Source organism: Engystomops pustulosus, chromosome 2, assembly GCF_040894005.1.
Source record: "Engystomops pustulosus chromosome 2, aEngPut4.maternal, whole genome shotgun sequence".
In the NCBI taxonomy this organism is placed as follows: domain Eukaryota; kingdom Metazoa; phylum Chordata; class Amphibia; order Anura; family Leptodactylidae; genus Engystomops; species Engystomops pustulosus.
In genome coordinates this window covers 101390871-101412902 of record NC_092412.1, presented here as the reverse complement: position 1 = coordinate 101412902, position 22032 = coordinate 101390871, and the positions used below count along the sequence as shown (strand labels likewise).

Genomic DNA, 22032 nt, shown 5'->3' with positions numbered 1-22032 from the left:
TCTCACAGCATCATGGTCGTCAGGCGGACAGTAAAGTGTAAATATGTTGGAGGTCTAGAAAAATGCAGGGACGGCAAACTCCATGCGTATCCTCACTTCGAAGTCACTTCAGGGGTAAGTGTCACTTTGGAGTCACAATACACGTGGGGTTTGCCTCCCCTCCACCCACCTAGACTTCCGCCATGCATGTCAGCCTGACCCACCATGATGCTTTGAGAATACATAGTACATGTGTACTATGTGCAGTGTCCTGTGTAGTGTGCAGGGGGCGCCAGATTCAGGATTTCTAGCACACGTTCTTCATGAATCTGGTGCCCCCTGCACTGCTTTGACAGACTGCACCAACTTTTTTTGGTGCACTTTTAACATGGGGCGTATAACACATTTCTATTGGACTTCTATTGGATCAGTAAATGCAGGGACTATTTGAGCACAGCAGGTGGAAGGAGACTCTGAAGGCTGAGCGTTCTGTAGCACCGAGTTGTGCAATAACTGCCGCTGTCAGTGCTGTGCATGTGCCTGGCCCCTCCCACATCTGCTTCTGTGTGGAGTAGAATAGAGGCTGAACACGCATCATAATAACAAATAGAAAGGAATCTTTAATTCCAGGTAACCATTACAAATAGATTTTTGAAATATTTTAACCTCTTTCACAGCTTTTTGCAGTCAATTGTTTTGTGGCATAACCCATTTAAAAAAAAATTGTACAGGAGGTTTTAATTTTTGTAAATGTATGAAAACATTATAAAACCTATACAAATTTGGTATCCCCGTAATCGTACCGACCCAAAGAATAAAGTAGACATGTCATTTGTGGCGCACAGTGAAAGCTGTAAAATCCAAGCCCACAAGAAAACGTGTCAAATGTGTTTTTTCACCATTTTCACTGCATTTGGAATTTTTTTCCCGCTTCCCAGTACACGTTATGGAATATTAAATACTGTCACTACAAAGTGCAATTTGTTACGCAGAAAATAAGCCAACACAGAGCTTTTTATGTGGAAAAATAAAAAAGTTACAGATTTTTGAAGGTGGTGAGCGAAAAATGGAAGTGGAAAAACTAAAAAGGGCCAGGTCATTAAGGGGTTAATGTCTCTATTAGAAGGGCCATGACTCTATTGGGCTTATTCACAAAATCCACTTTCCTGGGCTCAGCTACAACATATCCCACTGTATGCTCATAAAGTAGTATACAGCCTCCACTTTGGTCCTTGACCCATGAAAGCAGGAGGTGGAGGAGGAGTGGAAAGGGTTGAGTGCCATTCTATGATAAACCATACTGTTGGGTTATGTAGCAAAGCCGAATGTTTTGAGATGTACTTTGTTTTCTTCCATTGACAATATTGCTACTTAGATGATTTATTGGATGCAATGGCTTTGTTCTTTTGTTGTAGACCCTACTGCAGACCAGCTGAGACATCTGATGATGCTACATGGAGGCCAATTTCATGTGTATTATTCACGTTCTAAAACAACCCACATTATTGCAACTAATCTCCCAAACAGCAAAATCAAAGAGCTAAGAGATGAGAAAGTGGTCCGCCCTCAATGGATCACGGAAAGGTAATGTAAATTCATTTCGGCTAATAGGCAATGACTCTGTTTTTTTTTTTTTTTTTTTTTTTTTGCACAGCTGAAACGCCTATTTGAATGAGCTCTTATTTTATGTCTTTATACATTTTTTTAAATTTCAAATTAACTGTATTAATCGAACACTTGCAATAAATGAATAATATAGTAATGTGTAGAGTTCTCCAAGAATATCCATCTCTAAATACCAGTACATTGGGCTTGTGTCACAGTGCAACTCGATAGAAGCCCATTGACAACCAGTAAGCCCATAGTGGAAAGAGGAACTTTATCTGGCAGGAAGAGAGTTGAGGTTGCGAGTTCAAATTCTGTCTGATTTGGAGAACTTATGCCAGGGGAAGCCATGGGAGATGTACAAAACACCATATATGGACAGATAATATTTCCCTGATGATGTGGTCCGTGCTCTGCCGCTAACCTGACACATCTATACAAAGAATTCCCCGACCTGACACCTGAATGAAAAAGGATTCCCAATGTCTCCCCTGAAGATTCCCCCGCAGACAGATACTGTCTGTAGCATGGCACAAGTCATTCAGTACCGATAATGACCTGATATTGAACTGTTCTGACTATCAAAGTATCGAAGATACATTGTGAAACCCTATGTGGCTATTAAAGCCGCTTATAAAGAAAAATTTTCCATGCTGACTTCCGCTTCGTGCTGGTGTATCAATTTATTTTATTCTGTGCATTACTCTAAGAGTACAAGCATTTTAACATTTTTTTAATTTGTTTTAACAGCATCAAAGCTGGTCGCCTTCTTTCTTATGTTCCTTATCAGCTGTATACAAAGCAGTCCAGTGCTCAGAGGAGTCTGAACTTTACCTCTAAATGCAAACCACAAGATCCTTTCACCAGCGACAGCAACCATAAACTGTAGGTTTCATTACTGTCATTTTTCTTTTTGGATTAAATGTTATACTGCACGGTCTTGTGTTTTTTTTGTTTTTTCAAATCATGATGATTTAAACACTGAAATTGTAAAGCTCTATGGCAGCGGTTCTCATCCTCAACACAGGGGTCACCTAAAGCCATCGGAGGCACAATTTTATTGCATTTTTTGTGACAAATACAATATTTTTGTACATGGTTTGCGGTCACTTCAACATGAGGAACTGTATTGTGGGGTCACAGTATTAGAAAGGTTAAGAACCACTGCTCTATGGTAAAGCTCCTTTCCATTGTAGGCTGTTTCAATTTTTTTTAAAGCAATTTATTTCCCGGATTACAGAACCAAGTTAGGACTGGTTTTGCAGTAAACTTCCTACTAGCAGGGTGTGTGTGTGTGGTTTTTTTTTTTTTTTGTTTTTTTTTTTTTTTTACAAAAACTGACTAAAACATAAAATCTGGTAATGTATTTGGGCTGGAAATCTGATGTGGATTCTACCAGATTTCATAGTAGAAAATATCCCATCAATCTGGAACAAATGTATGTTGTAACCTGTTCCGGACCCACGTTTTTATATTTTTATAGATTATGCATTATTATTTTTACTATAATATGGTCCGCAAAGGCGGTCTGCTTATTCATACAATATAATACTACATTTCTACATTGTGGAAATAGTCAGTATAGGATGAATGGTCTGAGGCTACAACTATGGGCGTTTGTATGCTCGAAACACGTAAGCTGACTTGGGAGGTACTGCATGGATATGTACAGTAACTTAAAGTGCAGTAATAAAGAAGTTGTTTTAAAAGTGCCAGGATTGCTTATTCTCTGCTCTTGGCTGCCATTACAATCGACCACTGCACCCTGATAACCTATCAGGGAACGGTTGTAAACGCCAAATAGATGGCATGTAATGGGCACATTTGGAGGGTTGTCTTTTGTAATATGCAGATACTGTATGGTACATATACATTAACTACAAATTAAACATTCATATATTTCCTATTTTTGTTTTTATAATCCCTCTTCAGGAGCCAGCCTGTGGTTGGCACCATTCATGCGAATGGAACAAATGGATGTGAAGAAGATTTTGAAAAGTCTGAAGAGGAGAAACATCATGATTTGGATGCTTTAGATGACTTTTCTGATCAGAACAGAGAACATAACTGCAAAGATACATCTGTTATAGCCAATGGATATAACTCTAACCCTTATGGTGCCTTAAAGCTGGATAGCTTCAACCATTCAAGTGATGCTTTTTCAAGTAGACTTCCCTCATTGTCTCAGCAGGAAAAGCCTATTGTAGACTTTACAGATTGCACTTTCGAGCAATTACAACCAAACAATGGACAACTAGATATTTCATTGGATCCTCACAGGACTGAATCCAGCTCAACCTCATCATCATATTTGCACAATAAAACTAAACTCAATGGTGCTCACCACTCACTCCAGGGGCCTTCAGTCACAAAAAACACTACCACACATTTGCCTACAAAGGCAGCATCTCCACAACTGCCTAAAACAGCAGACACAAACTTTATTTCAGATTTTTATTCTCACTCTAGACTGCATCACATAGCAACATGGAAGTCTGAGTTCACAGAGTTTGTACGTGAACTACAGAGTCAATGTAATGGCAATTTCCCAGGCCGGGATAGGTTAAAAAAAATTACAGGTAATGTTCTAATCTAAGTAGTTCTTGTGAGCATCATATATTTCTGTCCATATGTTCCCTTCCATGTTGCAAAAAGGCCTCGCCTGTCACAAGACTCCTTGTAAATGTTGGCTAGTTTGTACAAAGAGTCTTCCTTTTGTGGTCAGGTCAAGTCCGTGTTGCCTTCAATGTATGATCAGTATGTGTCTCTCCCTTCCAGGGTTCCCAGAGGACAAAGTACTGATGTAGGGCAGCAGTTTGCTTATTTTTGTATGCACTCCATGAAACTTCATTACTAGACTTCTGGGTGTGAGGCGTTCCCTAGCACTGGTCACCTGTTCCATACTGTCTGTATCTCACATGACTCCCTTCTCCATCAACACTGCAATAGATTATGCCAGGAGATTCTTCCCTCACCTGTGTTTTATAATCACTCACAGAGGTGAGAGATTTATTTCTATTATTTACAGACGCTGCTACATGGAGATTTGGCGGTGAGTGTTACACACAGAGGGGACACGGCTGAGAAACTGATTTGTATCAAACTAAGCAATCTGTTGGGAGATGGGAAGGGTGTAGCTAAATGTGAATAATAGTAGAGAGCAGTAGTGCTGTGCATTAGACTGAGCTTAATGCTGTGACCTAGGAGCTGGTGTGGCTGAGCTCCCATGCAACTTGAGCCTGTATAAAGATTTGTGTGTTAGGAGTGAAAGGAAGTTGACCATTTTGAACCTTTCTCTGAATTTAATGAGTAGGCTGCAGGGTAGTGTGTGTGCACACAAATATATAAAGAAGTTAAAAAAATAATAATTGGCCAAAATGTACATGGCCTTTAATTAAGTTAATATTCAATTAATTGGAGCTGTGGGCAGTGTAATGCAGAGATCTCATGATACAGCAGTTTGAGAGCATGCTCCTAGTGCTCTAAGCCAGTTACAACCCTGTAATATCTGCTGCTACTAGCACATGAATATGGCCGGATACCTATATCTGCAGGGCTTATGCCTAATAAAGTCTGCAGCTTTGTGTGGTCAGAACTGTAAACTCACTTTAATGCTCCTCAATGGGATAGTACTATTCCATCACGGTATCAGTAGCAATGTATGATTAAGGCTGCATGCACACTGCCGTGAGCCCGCCGCACCGTAGCACGGCGGGCACATGGCAGCGCGGGGAGAGGAGGAGGAGGTGAGCGCAGCTCACCCCCGCCCCTCTCCATAGCGATGTATGGCCGCGGCACCGTAATACAGGAAAAGATAGGACATGTCCTATCTTTTCCCGGGCTACGGAGCGGTATGGTACTGCACGTGTGCTGCACCGTACCACTCCCGTAGGGCGCCGCGAGCCCATAGAAGTGTATGGGGAACGTATATCGGCCCCCATACTGTAGTGTGAATGTAGACTAAGTCTCTTAGGATGCAGTAAACAGTTTTTACTGAATTTTAAATGCTGCAAAGCCAAAGTGAAAGTAGATCTGATGGTAGATTCTTCCCGTCTGCCTCCGCCTTGATCTGTAATTTATTAATCCTGGAACCTAACTTGTTAAAAAAAAACCCCTTTATTCTAGTAATATGTAGAATTACTGTAGAGGCTACTGAAGTTAATTTACATATTACTCAAATGAAATTTTTTACATTTTCGGTTGTGTTCCAGGATTATTAAATTGCAGATTAGGGCAGAGGCAAGCATAGGGGATCTACTATCAGGTCTACTTCTGATGGTAGATTCCTCATGGTAGGTTTCCGTTAAGTTATTTGGGAATACGACTATCTGTCTGAAAAGCAGAAATTCTTGAGGTTTTTCAGAACTGAATGCAAAATATATCACCCAGAAGTGATCCATAATAATAAAAATATTTATCTATATAGCACAATCATATTATGTGGTGCTTTACAAATCATTGGGGACATATACGGGCAGTCCCCTACTTAAGGACACCTGACTTGGACGACCCATACTTAAAGGAAACCTACCACTTCCGATGGTGGTTATAAGCTTCAAATGGCGTGTACCAGGTCAGGGTGAGCTGGTGCCGGCGCTTATTTTCGTAATGTTTTTAAACAGATGTAAAGCGTTTAAACGCTTTATTAATCTTTATATACAAGTAGCTTCACCGCACCGTGGTCCGCGCTCGGCGCACCATGCGTGTGACCACTTCCTATTCAGGCGCACTAAGTGGTCTGAATCTACTTGGTATATAAAGATTAATAAAGCGTTTAAACACTTTACATCTGTTTAAAAACATTTCTAAAATAAGCGCCGGCACCAGCTCACCCTGAGCTGGTACACGCCATTTGCAGCTAATAAGTGGTAGGTTTCCTTTAAAGACGGACCCCTCTGACCACTGTGACCTCTGGTGAAGCTCTATGGGTGCTTTACAATAGTCCCAGATTGCAATGATCCTTGGTCCCATTACTGCAAAATATATAAGATAAAACCTATGGAACTTATCTTGTACGTAACCCGGGCACTGGCTATACAAATAAAATATTACATTACAGAGTACAAACATTCATATGGAACAATAGGAGGGAAGGCCCTGCTCACAATAGGTTACTTTCTATGAGGATGAAGGGGTTGACACGAGATATAAGAGCTTGTATAATAATCCAGACATTCTATATAAGGGAATGGTATAAAGCAATAAATAAAAATGCTGCAGCTTGAGCCAGCCATCAGTTGCCAACTTATATACAGAATCCAAATTCAATGGACTGCAGAGAAGTCTGTAGCTTGGTATCTATGTACCTTCTACTAGTAGAATCCTCATGGTAGATTTCCTTTTCATATCTATTTTTGTTTCTCTCTATAAAACCCATACAAATTATGAAGCTCCATGTTCATACCTACCCAAAGTCGTAAATAAAATGGAAGGCAAGGGGTTAAAAAGTTCTGCTCTCCCCTTCAAGCCTAATGCCTACCCATAAAGAATTGTAGAACGGCTATCACTCATTTTCCTCTATTGTTTTAAAAATAACGGATGCTGTAGAAAAGTTCTGATCTGCAATCCAATTCTCTGACACAATCCGCTTGTAGAAATCCGTGTGGAAAGTGAATGCACTCCTGCATTCCCTTTGGAAAATAAGTCATGGAAAAATTGAATATCTGTCTCCCATTGGGGGGATTCCTAACAAATTTTTTAGACAAAATTTTCAGCCATCCAGGACTAAACACAGTATTGTATATTTTGCACACACTATCACACATTTAATTACAGTAACCATGCAGACTGTACTATTGATGATAAATAGCAACCGTGCTAACAGAGCTAAATACTGTGCCTTTCTTGTGAATAGAACATCTCTTAATGTTTTTAGGGGCCAATCCAGCTTCATCCCATTCAAAGTGCCAGAACTGTATAATACATGTGGATATGGATTGCTTCTTTGTATCTGTTGGTATACGTGATCGACCAGACTTAAAAGGTACCTGTTTACAACATCTCTGGAGACTATGTACAGTAATTTTATCATTTAACTTAATTAAAAATATGGTAACTTGTGGCACTTGCCAGTACAAGCCCACACAAGGGAACTATGATACTCCCAATGGTGCCATCCTACACTGTGCACTTAAGGACAATATGGAATTTCAGGACAGTACAAGACCAGACATCAATCTCTTTATAAATGAGATTTGATGCTTATCAAAAAATGCCCTCCCCCCCCCCCCCCCAACTTTGTCTTGTATTGTACAAAATGATTTTCCATTCGACACCGTGCCTGAAGATTATTGTTTTTGTTCTCTTCAGTGTTAGATGTCACGTATATTGCCTTCATCGTAGATTACATATGAAATGGCACAACACAATGCACTATTTTGTCCAATGAAAAACCCATGATGTTTAGTGTTGGTGACCCACCCTGTGACTGATCCCTCACTTCCGTCATCTTCATTGTCTACTATTATGCCTGAGCAGAGTTATGGAAATAAATTGTGCAGATCTGCATTGATATTTTCTATTCGCATTGATCTTCACTTTTGTGGGATTTTAATCTTCTTTCTTCTGTCTATAGGTAAACCCGTGGCTGTGACAAGTAATAGAGGTAGTGGGAAAACGTCTTCCCGTGAAGGAGCTGACCCTCAACTAGAGTTACAATACTATCACAATAAGTTAACAGGAGATAAAACAGGTAAAGAATCTTTAAAAAAAAAAAAGATATTCTACTCTTAATGGCATTTATAGTCCAACGAAACTTGAGCACAGAGACACTTTGGTTCAGAAACAGTATTACAAGATCCAGATGTAAACCAGACCAACTAATAGCCGATCTAAAGTAGGACTTGACATGTCTAAACTACTCCAGATACATCATCCAACTATCTGATGCAGAATAAGACTATGGTGTCTGACTCTGAACTGGTCTATTCACAAATGGTTAAATGGAAACAAAAAAAAAAGGAAAATTCCTATTGACACAGAAAAGATTACACAACAGTTAGAGCACCAGAACAAGGGGAAAATGACAAATTGCAAAATGACCAAAATGAAAACGTGATAATATCCAAACTTTATGTATGGCGTTCTAGAAGTTAGAATGCTATCCAGGTGTTAACTAGGATGGCTTCTAATAGTCTTCCGACAAGTCTATTTCATGTTCCACTTTTTTTTTTTTGAGCTCAGGCATTTTAAATCCAAGTAGCACTAGCATAGTCTATAGGACCCCCAAATGTATGTTCAACATGGAAACTTTGGTTGCCATGGATAGACTCCGGCTTAGCTTCTAGAGAGCCAACTCACTACCGACTTGGTCTCATCTGCTTTTATATATTACCTATTACACAAGTTGCTCAGGCTGGCCTCCGATGGATCGTGGGGTACTCCTGGGCTATTAATCCTGGGGTGTGTATCAAGCCACTTTTGAGAGCCTTTGGGGTTCTTTTGTTTATTGATGTGTGTTTTTGTCTTTAAAAACCGACAATTTCAATAAAAATGTCAATTAAAAAAATGAAATGTCTGAGGTAAAACATTTCTAGTTGTCAATAGAAGCCAATCAGGGCTCAGCTTTAATTTTATAAACTGCTGTGGAAAAATAAAAGCTGGACTCTGATTAGTTGCCATGGGCAACTAGAACAGTTCAGCTCTCAGACACTTCTAATGAATCTCCCCCATGAACCCTCTGTGAATAAGAATGTGTATTCTTCGATATTTTATTTATTTTTACTTTTCTACTTTTAATCCACTAGATGTGTCTGCTCTGGACAGTGTAAATTCTGCACAAAGAAATGGGCACAACATGGATTTCGCCATATGGGACCAGCCAGATCTTGCAAAAAAAAATGGACTAGACTTGGATACCACTCAGCTGTCCTTTGCAGAAATTGCATCGTGTAGCTATGAGGCAAGGTAGGCAAGCATAAGTTATGTATTCATCTCTGCATCCATAAACCTGTCTCTGGTCACACACAATATTTGTTACCCTCCAGACAGGCTGGGGTGAAGAACGGAATGATGTTTGGTAAAGCAAAACAACTGTGTCCTGATCTTCAAGTGGTCCCCTACGATTTTGAGGCATATAAGGAAGTTGCCATTACTTTGTATAAAACATTGGCAAGGTAAGTTTTCTCTTAGTTTTGGGAAGTAATGTGTATAGTTAGATCAAACCGAGATTCAACAGGTCAGTAATTAAAAACTGTGTAAAAAAATCTGAACTATTGTCCCTAAATCTGGGGGGCACAAAGGGCAGACTTAGCTTCTTGTAAAGTAATGACTGTTTTTTCATACTGATCAAGTGTGAATGAGGCCTTTTACATTTTTTAATTTTTAACATTATAACTTTTACCATTCTTTCCATCTCTGTGTTTGACACCAGCTATACTCATGATATTGAAGCTGTAAGCTGTGATGAAGCCCTGGTAGATATTACGCAAGTCCTTGTTGAAGCCAAACTCTCTGCAGATGAAGTTGCTAGTGCTATTCGAGCAGAAATTAAAGAGAAAACTTTGTGTACTGCATCTATTGGAATGGGTTAGTATTATGTTCACCTGTTTGTTTTTAAATGAAATTCTGTTTCTAGATTATTTTGCATTTTCAGTTTTTATTTCCATTCGGCTCAAGTTTGTGTACTAGAGTCAGTTGAGGTTGTATATTCCTGTATGTTTTATTTACTCCTGGTTACTCCTTTAGCTCATAGGTTGTTTTTTAGTTTCAGATTTCGCTTTGTCAGTGATACAGCTTCTCTTCTATTCCTCATTATTACACACCTAGTGTTTGTTCTGCTTATTACCTTCCCATGTATTGTGTTCTGTCCTTGTTTTTATGTTCTGGTCCTATCTCAGAAAACTTCGAAATATAGTGAAAGCTTTTCAAACACCACATGTTGGTATTTTAGTGACAGCAGTGATCTGCACTCTTCCCTGCTGCCTGCACAGGAGTATCAATACTTGTGCCGAAAGAGTGAGGCTATGAAAATATCCTGTGCATGGATTCACCTGTTGATGCTCTACATTAACCCTGTGGCCCTTGTGTACAGAAAGCAGAGGTCCAGACTACCAGCTGTTGCTACAAAGAAAAAAAAATAAGAAAAAAAACTATTCCTCCCTTCCCCCACATAGGTGATCATTTTAAAGTGAATTCTGTTGATTCAGGGTGTCTAAAGGGTGTTTTGGCTGGTTCTTTACTGCATTGCACACCATTGTAGACTAACAATATTATTTTTAAGGCACTTTATAGATGTATATATGCTACCCCTGGCTAGAGAATCAGTCGTAGGTATGGTGGAAGATGGAACATGCTCTTTTTTTGTCTATGGTACGGTCTTGTGGGCACTAGTCAAGTGAATGTGGTCGTGTGCTACCTGTATGCTAAGCACATTGCCACTTTAAACTGTTTGTATGAAAAATGCACTCCGGTTTTAGTCCTCTAATAAAATAAGTAGCGTGTATGCTTTGGTTTCTGGAGATCAGGTAAAATGCTTTGTTAGCGCTTCACCCGATCTCCATTACAGCGGAGGGTCCGGCAGTGCTGGATCCACCTGAAATTGGAAGATAAAATGCAGACACTTATTAGCAAGATTTTTTTTTTTTCTTGCTAAAAAGTATGTCTTCTAGTCCGAAAAATATGATAAATATGTCATATGTCAAGTTCTGCCCATTTACACAACCTCAGGTTCTCTAATGACTAATAAAATTCACAGAGTGAGCTCAGTAGAAATCAAGCCAAGACAAAGTATGGCATAATGTCTCAATCTGTGTACTGATGCCATGAAGCCTAGGCAGATGTGAGAAACTTTATTTGCGTCACAAAGGATTATACATAACTTTTAGTGGGGCAGGACCTGGGCTTGGTTAGTTAAAGATAAAAAGTAATGTCCATAGTTCATTGGTTAGTAAATTAACACATGGGCATCCCAGAAACAAAAGACGTTCTCCTTGTAGTGGGCAGTATCGTAAATCAGCCAAAGCCCACATTCTTTTCTCTGCACAGGAGTGTGTTATCACACTGTTATCAATCTTCATCCACAGCATATAAAAATAAAAGCATTTTTATTAAACACATAACAATACTTGACAAATAGAATAATTGTATTTAGGCTGGTGTTTGATCAGGGAAGCGACCCAATGACTTCTGTGTATATTCTTTCTGTTTTCCCCTTTAAATGGTCAGGCTGACCATAAATCACCTTAAACTTAGGGGAGTGTTATAAACTACTTAGGAGAACACAGATTTATATACACAAAGTAACATACGGAGCCATCAGACTGCTTCTCTGAGATTGAACTAGTTTGGGAACCTCCCGGAATAAGAGAGATTGTGTAAGCGATCTATGGCACCATGTATACGCAAAGGTAAAAAAGTGTATAGAGTTTCATTTTAGAACAAGGATGTTCATTTAGATGAGTTTGTGGGTGAGACCATTTATAGGCCTGGGAGTGTTACATTCACGTTTAACAAGCTATACAGAGCAGAGGTGTGTTGTGTGTGTTTGTTTTTTTTTCCACTTCTGTTTCTGTTTGGCAATGAGCACTATAGTAATAATGTTGTGTAACTCCTTACTGTTTTGTAGCCTCCAATATTCTTTTAGCTAGAATGGCAACTAGAAGAGCAAAACCAGATGGACAGTATCATTTGAAACCTGAGGATGTTGATGATTTCATTAGAGGTCAACTAGTTAGTACATTACCAGGTAATTTCTATTTCCTAATGTTACAAGCAGTAATGTTAATTCTAGGCGCCCAATGTTGCCTGTAGTCTCTTTCAATTTCATTTTATAAATATATTCTTTTTTCTGTTGTGTATCACATCTAGGTGTTGGCAGATCAATGGAATATAAATTGGCATCTTTAAATGTAAAAACATGTGGAGATCTTCAAAATCTTACAATGTCAAAACTCCAAAAGGAGTTTGGTCCCAAAACAGGCCAAATGTTGTACAGATTCTGCCGAGGATTAGATGATCGGCCTATTAGAAAAGAAAGAGAGAGAAAATCTGTATCTGCTGAAATCAACTATGGGATACGCTTTACAAAGGTAGTGTCTTTTTATCACCTTTTTATTCAGCAGTGCCGTTAACCAATAATATTTCGTAACACATGTCCTAAGATATGGGTAATAGTGCCTGGGGGCTTTATATGTGTATTGATGACATAAATGTCACCTCGCTGTGTTACCGGTGTTTGTTTGCAGTAGCTGAATATTTCCAGCTAATAAAAGTGTTTTATTCTCAGACCAGTGAAGCTGAAGCCTTTTTGATGAACCTTTCAGAAGAAATCCAGCGACGGCTAGAATCTGCTAAGATGAAGGGCAAGAAACTTACTCTGAAGATCATGGTGCGGAAAGCTGGGGCCCCATTAGAACCTGCCAAGTTTGGTGGTCATGGGATATGTGACAACATTGCAAGGTGAATGTATAATTGTATTAAACATTTGCCTCTATGGTAAAGTTCTATATATCGTGGATGCCAGTTCGCTGCCATTCAGGAGACCAAGAGAGGTCAAACCTAGTTATTCTGATGACACCCCACACATTGCTGACAGCAGCCTCCACACGGGCCTCAGTGTCTGTATGCTGGTATTCTATGAGCACTTGTGAGATCAGAATAATATTTTGTACCTGTGATCTGAAACTGTCTATTTTTTGTGTTATCATGCCTTACAAAATTTAAGTGGAAGTCACTGGGACATTGCAGTCACTGTATATGTAAAAAGGGCCTTCCCTGATGGGTAGTTATCTATTTTGATCTACTTTTTGATTTGTATTCCTTTTCAATTACAGTACTTTGTATGTGCTTTTATGAGACGTTTCTACTCACACATTGTCTTCTGGTTACTTAGGACGGTGACTCTGGACCAAGCCACAGATGATGCCAAAGTGATTGGCAAAGAAACTTTGAAAATGTTTCAATCGATGAAACTGAATGTCACAGATATGAGAGGGGTAAGTCAAATAAAAAATGGCATGTATTACTTGTTTTTTTTCTAGTTATCTCATTACACTGACTATACAGTTGACCAGTTGCTTATGATTTACAACCTCCTGTCTTCATAAGGTTGGACTTCAGATGCACCAGTTGGTTCACACACATGTATCTAGCAATGGTTCATTGTCATCAAGATCCGCTTTGTTGCCTGGAGGGTCCCGTTCACTAATTGATATGTTTCAAGAAAAAAAGAAAAGTAAGCCGGCCGCAGAAGACGATGTAAAAAGAGGTAAGATGAGATTTAGAATTGTATTTCCGATTCTCTGATTATTTACAGACTTTAGGGAAATGTATGTATGATGAGCGCCTTGCTCCTCCACCACCAGATACATCGCGAGGCTCTGCCGAGCGGCTGCATTGGCATAAAATTTTTAGCTTCTTTACTTCTGAAAGTTTGGGGGCCACAACAAGTGCGCAGGCATGGGGCAGAAACACTGCTGTACTTAGTCTGCCACTGGACCCCCTTCATCAGGACTTGTACGCCAAGCCATGATAAATGTCCCCCTTCATCTTTATGTGCTTGATGATCAAAACAGCCTTGTCCAGACCAGATATCCTACAGTACACTTGATAGCGCCTTTAAGGACTGTTGTCTAAGGCAGAGTTCACACTAAAATTTAGTTTCTGTAATGTTCTTCTAAAATTATTAAATTCCTTTTACCTTCCATTACCCATAGCCTAACATGCAGTGGGCCACCCTTGTGTTAATGGGATTCTTGGGTACTGATGGGGGTGGTCTGAACTAAGGCTAAAGTATAAGTTACATTTTTTAATATTTTTGTTTCCAGTCATTGTTGCTGCTTTCGATGTAGAAATTTCATCAGCATCAGACATGTGTGCCTCATCTGAACACAAGAACCTCTCTTCTAGTCAGGAGCCCAGCACTAGTAAAGCAGAAGTGCCTGGAAGGAAGAATGGTTTTCATTCCCCAATCAGCATGAAATCCAGAGTAAATTTTACAATTGAAGTTCCATCCCCTTCACAAGTAAGTTATAGTTGCTGGATATAATTTTTTAAAACCTGAGTACTGTAATATGCTGTATTTATTGCTGTTACCGTAATAACACCTCTGACATAGCACCTCTTACCCAGTGCTCCCTACATTTGTATTGCAAATGTTCTGTGCATCTAATAATGCAATGTTAAGAGGAAATGCATTTAATATGTAAGGGAAGCAGTATATTTTACTTGTTGTTTCTCTGGGGTGAGAATATTGATGCGTTATACTTTCCATATATATTTAGATTGCAACATCCACCTTTTTCTAGTTCAATGTAGGTTTCTATTTTTTCATTTTGTTTACGTCTTAATGTAAAATATAAAATTACATAATTTAATGTACATTTATGTGCCTGTCTGATGTTGTAGATCTTGTATTGCAGGTGGACCCTTCTGTCTTAGAAGCTCTACCCCCTGATATCAGAGAACAAATTGAGCAGACATTTGCCCTTCAGAATAAATTGCCCAATGGTGAAGAAAATAGAGAAAATTGTTGCAGTAATATTGGGTTGCAAGAACAGTCAGTGGCAACTGTTCTACTACAGATCCCACCGATATCTGCCCAAGAAGAACCGGGCATCAATGTCATTGCCCTTCCATATTTTTCACAGGTAAGACTACTTCTGAACTGCTGCACTAAGGGATGCTTCCCGACAACTAAAATTTTGTTGTGGATGAGATTGAACAATTACAAGGGTTTTCCAGATACCACAATTAGTTTGAACTAATGAGCTCTGTAGGCGGTGTATTGATTTTCCGGCATAGCGCTCATTCATTTCTATGAGAGCGGTGTCAGCCGTACAGTGCTGCCCATAAACTAAACAGAATTCTCTGATTCCTGCTTCAACGCAAGAAAATGCTAAAGACTATTTTATGATTCATCATTAGTATCTCAAGTGTTTGTATATGAAAACCTTGTTAGAGACGGGTCTCCTGTGAGATTCCTAGATGTAGTTGTGTCCTGGGTGGATGTTAGAACAATAACTTGGCAGGTAAGAGAGGCCAAAAATGCTCATTTCTGAGACCAGCCAAAATTATGTTGCATTATCTTAGTAAAAAACATAAGTATTAAATATGATGCAATGGGTGCCTGCCAGTGGAATAGTAACACAAATCACAATGATGCATGGATTCCCGTCCATTGCACTTTGCTAGGTCCATGAAACCTGGCTAGCACACATCTGTTTCCTCAGACGGAGCAGGTTTTTGTGTGCCTACATTTAATTGACTGTTTCATCAGGTGGATCCAGAGGTTTTTGCAGCCCTGCCTGCTGATCTTCAGGCGGAGCTGAGAGCTGCATATGGTCAAAGAAACAAACACTCCGAGAGCAGCAGTAATGTAAACCTAACACTGGGTAAGGAAAACTAAACTACTGTACTGTTGTCAGCTACTAAACCAAATAACAATAACATTTTTCTTTTAGCAACAAATTTATTTATTTTTTTTTTTGCAGTTTCCAAAAATCCATTGCTACAACTGAAAAAACCTGCACCAAAAGCTAAGAAAAGAAGTCGAAAGAAAAATCAAGTCAGTCCTACAAAAAAGATGTATAGTCCTTTGAAGAACAAACTTTTTAGTAGCCCTGTTAAAAACTTTGCAGCCAACAGCAGTCCCCAAAAGCCTCAAGGTAGCCCTCTTAAACAAGAAGCCATATCTTCAGTGCAGTCTCAGGTAAAGTGTATTCTGGGGATTATATATGTGTGTTTATATATTATATAAAGAACAAGCTGCACACAAATACCGTTACTGGGGCTAAGTCCTTCCAAATATAAAATCCCCCCCAAAAAATTTTGGCTCTTAAGTTTGATAAAGTTTCTTTATGTTGACAAAAGCTCTGTATGTTCGCAGTCGAAACATAGCAACTTATGGTGAATAGCTTTAACTTTGAATCCTGGAGTGCTGCAATTTTTTTTTTTGGGGGGTGGGGAGGGGGGTTTGGGTTGTTTTCAAAAGCTCCAATCTAAACATAAATTGTGAATCCATGCCTGTATTGGATTACTATAGAAATTCTTGTATTACTGTACTTATAGGTTGACATAGGGCCCTCAACATCTACAGCCCAAGGATCGGTGACTGAAGGATGCACTTCTTACAGATCAAAAGCTCCGAATCTGGCAGGTGCCATTGAATTTAGTGATGTGAAAACATTGCTGAGGGAGTGGATAACTACGATATCTGGTACGTGCTACAGCCAACAGGAGCTCTGGAGAAAAAAAAACATGCTGTTGCGTTAAATAAATACAAATACTAGGTGCTTATAGCAACCCATCCAAACCTCTGACTTGCAGACCTGTGGGGTTTTTTTTTGTCCCCCCCCCCCTTCTTCTTCTTTTACAATGCAGTATAGAAGGCTGGCATGGGCTGGTTACTATAGTGACAAGGATACTGTACATTTAAGAAGTTGTTTTTATATCTTATAGTTAAAAAAAAAAAAAAAAAAAAAGTTGTACAAGGCGCAATCTATAAGTTCCTGTGCATTGCTTGGATGGCCTATGGGTAGATGGGATTGTAGTGTGAAATATCTAACATCTTAAGGCCCAGATACAGGCAGTTCTTGGGTTACTAACAAGATAGGTTCTTAAGATTTGTATGTGAGTGAGAATGGTTCTGGTTTTTGTAACTTTTTTGCCCCGGTGACAATTGGATGTTATTTCAGTTGAACATTTTTGTAATATACTGCATTACGAAATTCTGATTAGTTTGTAAATAAAGAGGCTACCGTACGAGTAGACGTGTGCAGTAAGCAGCAGGACCTCTCCATAGGGAGCTGTGAGCTAGCCGACATTTTTACAGACATGTGCATGAAGCCCTAGTAACATTTTGACTTTGTTGCCAAGGACTCTCTGCACGTGATTGTTGACCCTTTCTGCTCTCTTCCTGGCTGTAGTATGGTATGAGCATGATTTTGATACATCAAGCTAAAAGTAAGAGGTTAATCATCACTGTCCCTATAGAGCTGTCTAAACAAACACCGGTAGATTAGATATATGCTCATACACTATACAGGCTGGAATACAGATCTCTATCCTTGTATTCTTACAAACTAAGGCTAAATTCACACTGCCGTGAGCCCGCCGCGCCGTAGCACGGCGGGCACACGGCAGCGCGGGGAGAGGAGGAGGAGGTGAGCGCAGCTCACCCCCGCCCCTCTCCATAGGAATTAATGGCGCACAGCGCCGTAATACGGGGAAAGATAGGACATGTCTGCTCCCGTACAGGGCCGTGAACCCATAGAAGTGTATGGGGGACGTATATCGGCCGTATATACGTCCCCCATACTGTAGTGTGAATGTAGCCTAAGCTGAATTTCTTAAAGAATATAAAAAATGTGCACAACACAACCCCCCACATATGAAATTGTACTGGAAGTGCCTCCTCCTAATGTCTCCTATGTCTCTATATCAGATCCTATGGAAGAAGATATATTGCAAGTAGTGAAATACTGCACAGATTTAATTGAAGAAAAAGATTTGGAGAAATTAGATCTGGTTATAAAATACATGAAAAGGTAACTTGTTTTCTTTCCTTTTATACTATTTGATTAAAGGATATCTACCACCAAATGCACATTACCTTAGGGGTGATGGGGGAGTCCTCCTACCAAGTATCGGCAAATCTGCTACTCCAAAATAAAGATCAACTTTGCAAATGCTCCTGGCTCCGTCGGAAGATTAGTACGCATGCCCCCTTATTGATATTCCCCCACGTCGCCAGCCGCAAGTGCAGCAGACAGGCAGTGACATCACCCGGCTGTCTGGTAATCTTGCGCATGTGCATAAGCTAACGACCTTGTGCAGCCGGATGGAGAGAAAAGTGCAGCTGCGCAAGGAGACACGGCCTCGAGTTTTTCCGGCCAAGGGAAAAATAGCATACAGCCAAGTGACGTCACTAGCTGTCTGCTACACTTGTGGCCGGCAATGTGGGGGAATATCAATGAGGAGGCGTCCATAAATTATCATCTGACTGAGCTAGGAGGAGCGCGGGTAGTGGAAAGGTGAGCTCCTCCATCTCATTTGCATAATGTTAAATTCTTTTTCGGAGTAGCAAACACGCCAGGACATGGCCGGACTACTACATCACTAGTAATGTTAGTAACTAGCATGCATTTGGTGACAGTCTACCACCTCTAAATGTGATCATACAGTCATGGCCATAAGTTTTGAGAATCATACAAATGTTAATTTTTACAAAGTCTACTGCATCAGGTTTTAGAATGGAAATTTGCATATATTCCAGAATGTTAAAGAGTGATCAGCTTAACAGCAATTAATTGCAATGTCAATATTTGCCTAGAAAATGATCTTTTTCCCCCAAAACACATTTCAACTTCATTGCAGGCCTGCCTTAGGGTAATGCTACACATGGCGTTTTGAACCCGTTTTTGGTCAGTTTTTTTAGCTAGCTGTCCAAAAACGCATTTTTTGAAGATGCATCTGTTTTTAACCAGTTTTAATTAAGAAAATTGGTATAACCTGTCAAAAACAGATGAGTTTTCAAAAAAGGCATTGCTTAAAAACGGGTTCAAAACGCCATGTGTGGCATCACCCTTAAAAGGAGCAGCTAACATCGTTTCAGTGGTCTCCAGCCCTGTCCTCATCAACACCCATACCTGTGTTACTGGAGCAATCTGTCATGATTAAGTAACAATCACACCACTGGACACTTTAAAAGGAGGCAGGTGCTTGGCATCGTTGTTTCTCTTCTGTTAACCATGGTTATCTCTAAAGAAACACGTGCAGTCATCATTGCACTGCACAAAACTGGCCTAACAGGTAAGAGTATCGCCGCTAAAAAAAGATTGCACCTCAGTCAACAATCTATCACGTAATCAAGGAATTCAAGGAGAGAGGTTCCATTGTTGCCAAAAGGCTCCAGGGCGCCCAAGAAGGACCAGCAAGCGCCAGGACCATCTCTTAAAAGTGTTTCAGCTTTGGTATTGGGCTATCAGCAATGCGGAGCTTGCTCAGGAATGGCAGCAGGCAGGTGTGAGTGCATCTGCACGCACTGTGAGGCGGAGACTCTTGGAGCAAGGCCTGGTGTCAAGGAGGGCAGCAAAGAAGCCACTTCTCTCCAGAAAAAACATCAGGGACAGACTGATATTCTGCAAAAGGTACAGGGAGTGGACTGCTGAGGACTGGGGTAAAGTCATTTTCTCTGATGAATCCCCTTGCTGATTGTTTGGAACATCTGGAAAACATCTTGTTCAGAGAAGACAAGGTGAGAGATACCACCAGGCTTGTCTCATGCCAACTGTAAAGCATCCTGCAATCATTCATGGGGTTGCTTCTCAGCCAAGGGAATCGGCTCTCTCAAAGTCTGGCCTAAAAACACATCCATGAATAAAGAATGGTACCAGAATGTCCTCCAGGAGCAACTTCCCCCAACTGTCCAAGAACAGTTTGGTGATCAACAATGCCTTTCCCAGCATGATGGAGCACCTTGCCATAAAGCAAAGGAGAAACTTAATGGCTCATGGAACAAAACATTGGGTCCATGGCCTGGAAACTCCCCAGATCTTAATCCCATTGAGAACTTATGGTCAATCATCAAGAGACGGGTGGACAAAGAAAATCCAACAAATTGTGACAAAACGCAAGCATTGATTGTGCAAGAATGGACTACTATCAGTCAGGATTTGGTCCAGAAGTTGATTGAGAGCTGCCAAGGAGAATTGCAGAGGTCCTGAAGAAGAAGGGTCAACACTGCAAATATTGACTTGCTGCATCAACTCATTCTAACTGTCAATAAAAACTTTTGTTACTCATAATATGATTGTACTTGTATTTCTGTAAGTGATAAAAACATCTGACAAACACACATAAAAACCAGAGGCCAACAGATCATGTGAAAATATATTTGTGTCATTCTCAAAACTACATGTCATGTGGCCATGACTGTAGATGTCCTTTTAGTAATTTTACTGTAATACTTTTCTCAAATCCTACCTAGGCGGCCGAAATAAAAGGAACTTTCCCCATAAGTTAAACAAAAAGCATTCTAGTAAGTTATATTCTTTATATTTGCCCCCAATATTGAACTCAAACAGCTCTTACAAAGGAAACTTCCCCCATTTACAATGGAAAACTTGTAAAAATTGAACCCCAGGGAGAAACCTTGCGCCATCTGCCAAAGACATTGTGTTGATTGTCTTGTTCTAGAAAATAAAGAATTTGTTTTATGGTCATTTTGGGTTAAAGTTACAAAAAGTGGAAATAAAAGTCCTTTTAAGACTTAACACTGGGGAACAAATATATTTTTGGTGGTGCCTGGAGTTTTTCCACCACATTCTGAGCTGCTGATTTGGAAAATACCTTCAGTTTCTCTAACAGCATTAGTTTGAAACCATTTCCATCAAGAAATAAGTAGAATGGAAGAACAGTACCTTGGATGATGGGTTACACACATGACGGCCAATTACTGCTGGAGCATCCAGCAAGAATGTCTAAGAACTTTGCAGGAAATCACAGGAACAAGGTTTCAGCAACCTGATAGAAAATCTCTAATCTACAGCCACAACATGACCCCAATTTCCAAAAACACAGCACAATATTGAGTGATGACTAGTTTGAGCAACATTAACTTTATACGGTAGCAATGCCAGATCTTCAAAAGTAGTTCTGAAAGGGAAAATAGGCATCATAGCTAGAATCAGAACTTCTTTTAATTTTGTAAACTTTTTATTACATGTCTGAAAATGAGCTAAGAATGCTAGTCATAAAAGCCTTTTCAGGCTACATGTAGAAGTTAATAATTGAGCTATGCTTACTAATGCCTGTTGTCTTGCAGGTTGATGCAGCAGTCTGTGGAGTCTGTGTGGAATATGGCATTTGATTTTATTCTGGACAATGTTCAGGTTGTCTTACAGCAGACATATGGAAGCACATTGAAAGTAGTGTAGAAAGCAATCCATGCCCATCAGTGCTAGTGGATTATTTGCATGATTTTAAAGCTTAAAATCATTTTACATTTCTTTTAAAAGATAATTTTGTACATTTCCTTCATAAAGTGCCAAATTTGTCAGTATTGCATGTAAATATGTGTTCCACAAATTCTTTTATTGTAGTATAGGCTATTTACAAATGGTTTGTTTATAAGAGTTTTATGGATTTTTACAGTGAAGTGTTTAATAAAGAAAAGTGCAATAGTTCTGTTTCCTGACTTGTCTACAAAATGAACGCAAATTACATTTTAAAGTTACATTACCTAAGATTCTGTTCATCTTCAATACCAAAGAATACATGACTAAGGTGTAATTGGGGATGTTAATCTATGCTTTAAGTTTTGGTGTGGGAATATGAGGACAATAGAAGTCACTTATCCTTCTCCTTGCCTAAAATGGAAGAGATGAGTGGCATTCTGGGCAGCTTGGTGTAATGCTTACATAGGTAGTGGTGTGTGGCCCTTGTCCTAGAAATGAACCTGTGATCACAATTGGAAAATAAAAAGTGAAAATAATCCTGTACAAAAGAAGG

At 39.6% G+C, this 22032-nt stretch overlaps 1 protein-coding gene across 1 annotated transcript in view; it reads left to right on the top strand.

The window, feature by feature from the left end:
• The window catches only part of REV1 (REV1 DNA directed polymerase), a 38358-nt gene extending 16654 nt beyond the window's left edge, over window positions 1–21704 (top strand). Inside the window, exons 4-23 of the mRNA XM_072135776.1 lie at window positions 1395–1563; window positions 2335–2469; window positions 3517–4163; window positions 7460–7567; window positions 8159–8275; window positions 9330–9489; window positions 9570–9698; window positions 9956–10110; window positions 12149–12268; window positions 12391–12611; window positions 12809–12981; window positions 13415–13517; window positions 13630–13789; window positions 14349–14545; window positions 14943–15170; window positions 15800–15914; window positions 16014–16231; window positions 16591–16738; window positions 17966–18068; window positions 21347–21704. Coding sequence (XP_071991877.1) covers window positions 1395–1563; window positions 2335–2469; window positions 3517–4163; window positions 7460–7567; window positions 8159–8275; window positions 9330–9489; window positions 9570–9698; window positions 9956–10110; window positions 12149–12268; window positions 12391–12611; window positions 12809–12981; window positions 13415–13517; window positions 13630–13789; window positions 14349–14545; window positions 14943–15170; window positions 15800–15914; window positions 16014–16231; window positions 16591–16738; window positions 17966–18068; window positions 21347–21458 — 3518 coding nt within the window. The 3' untranslated portion in view covers window positions 21459–21704. The remainder of the gene's footprint in view (window positions 1–1394; window positions 1564–2334; window positions 2470–3516; window positions 4164–7459; window positions 7568–8158; window positions 8276–9329; window positions 9490–9569; window positions 9699–9955; window positions 10111–12148; window positions 12269–12390; window positions 12612–12808; window positions 12982–13414; window positions 13518–13629; window positions 13790–14348; window positions 14546–14942; window positions 15171–15799; window positions 15915–16013; window positions 16232–16590; window positions 16739–17965; window positions 18069–21346) is intronic.
• Window positions 21705–22032: the final 328 nt, after the last annotated feature.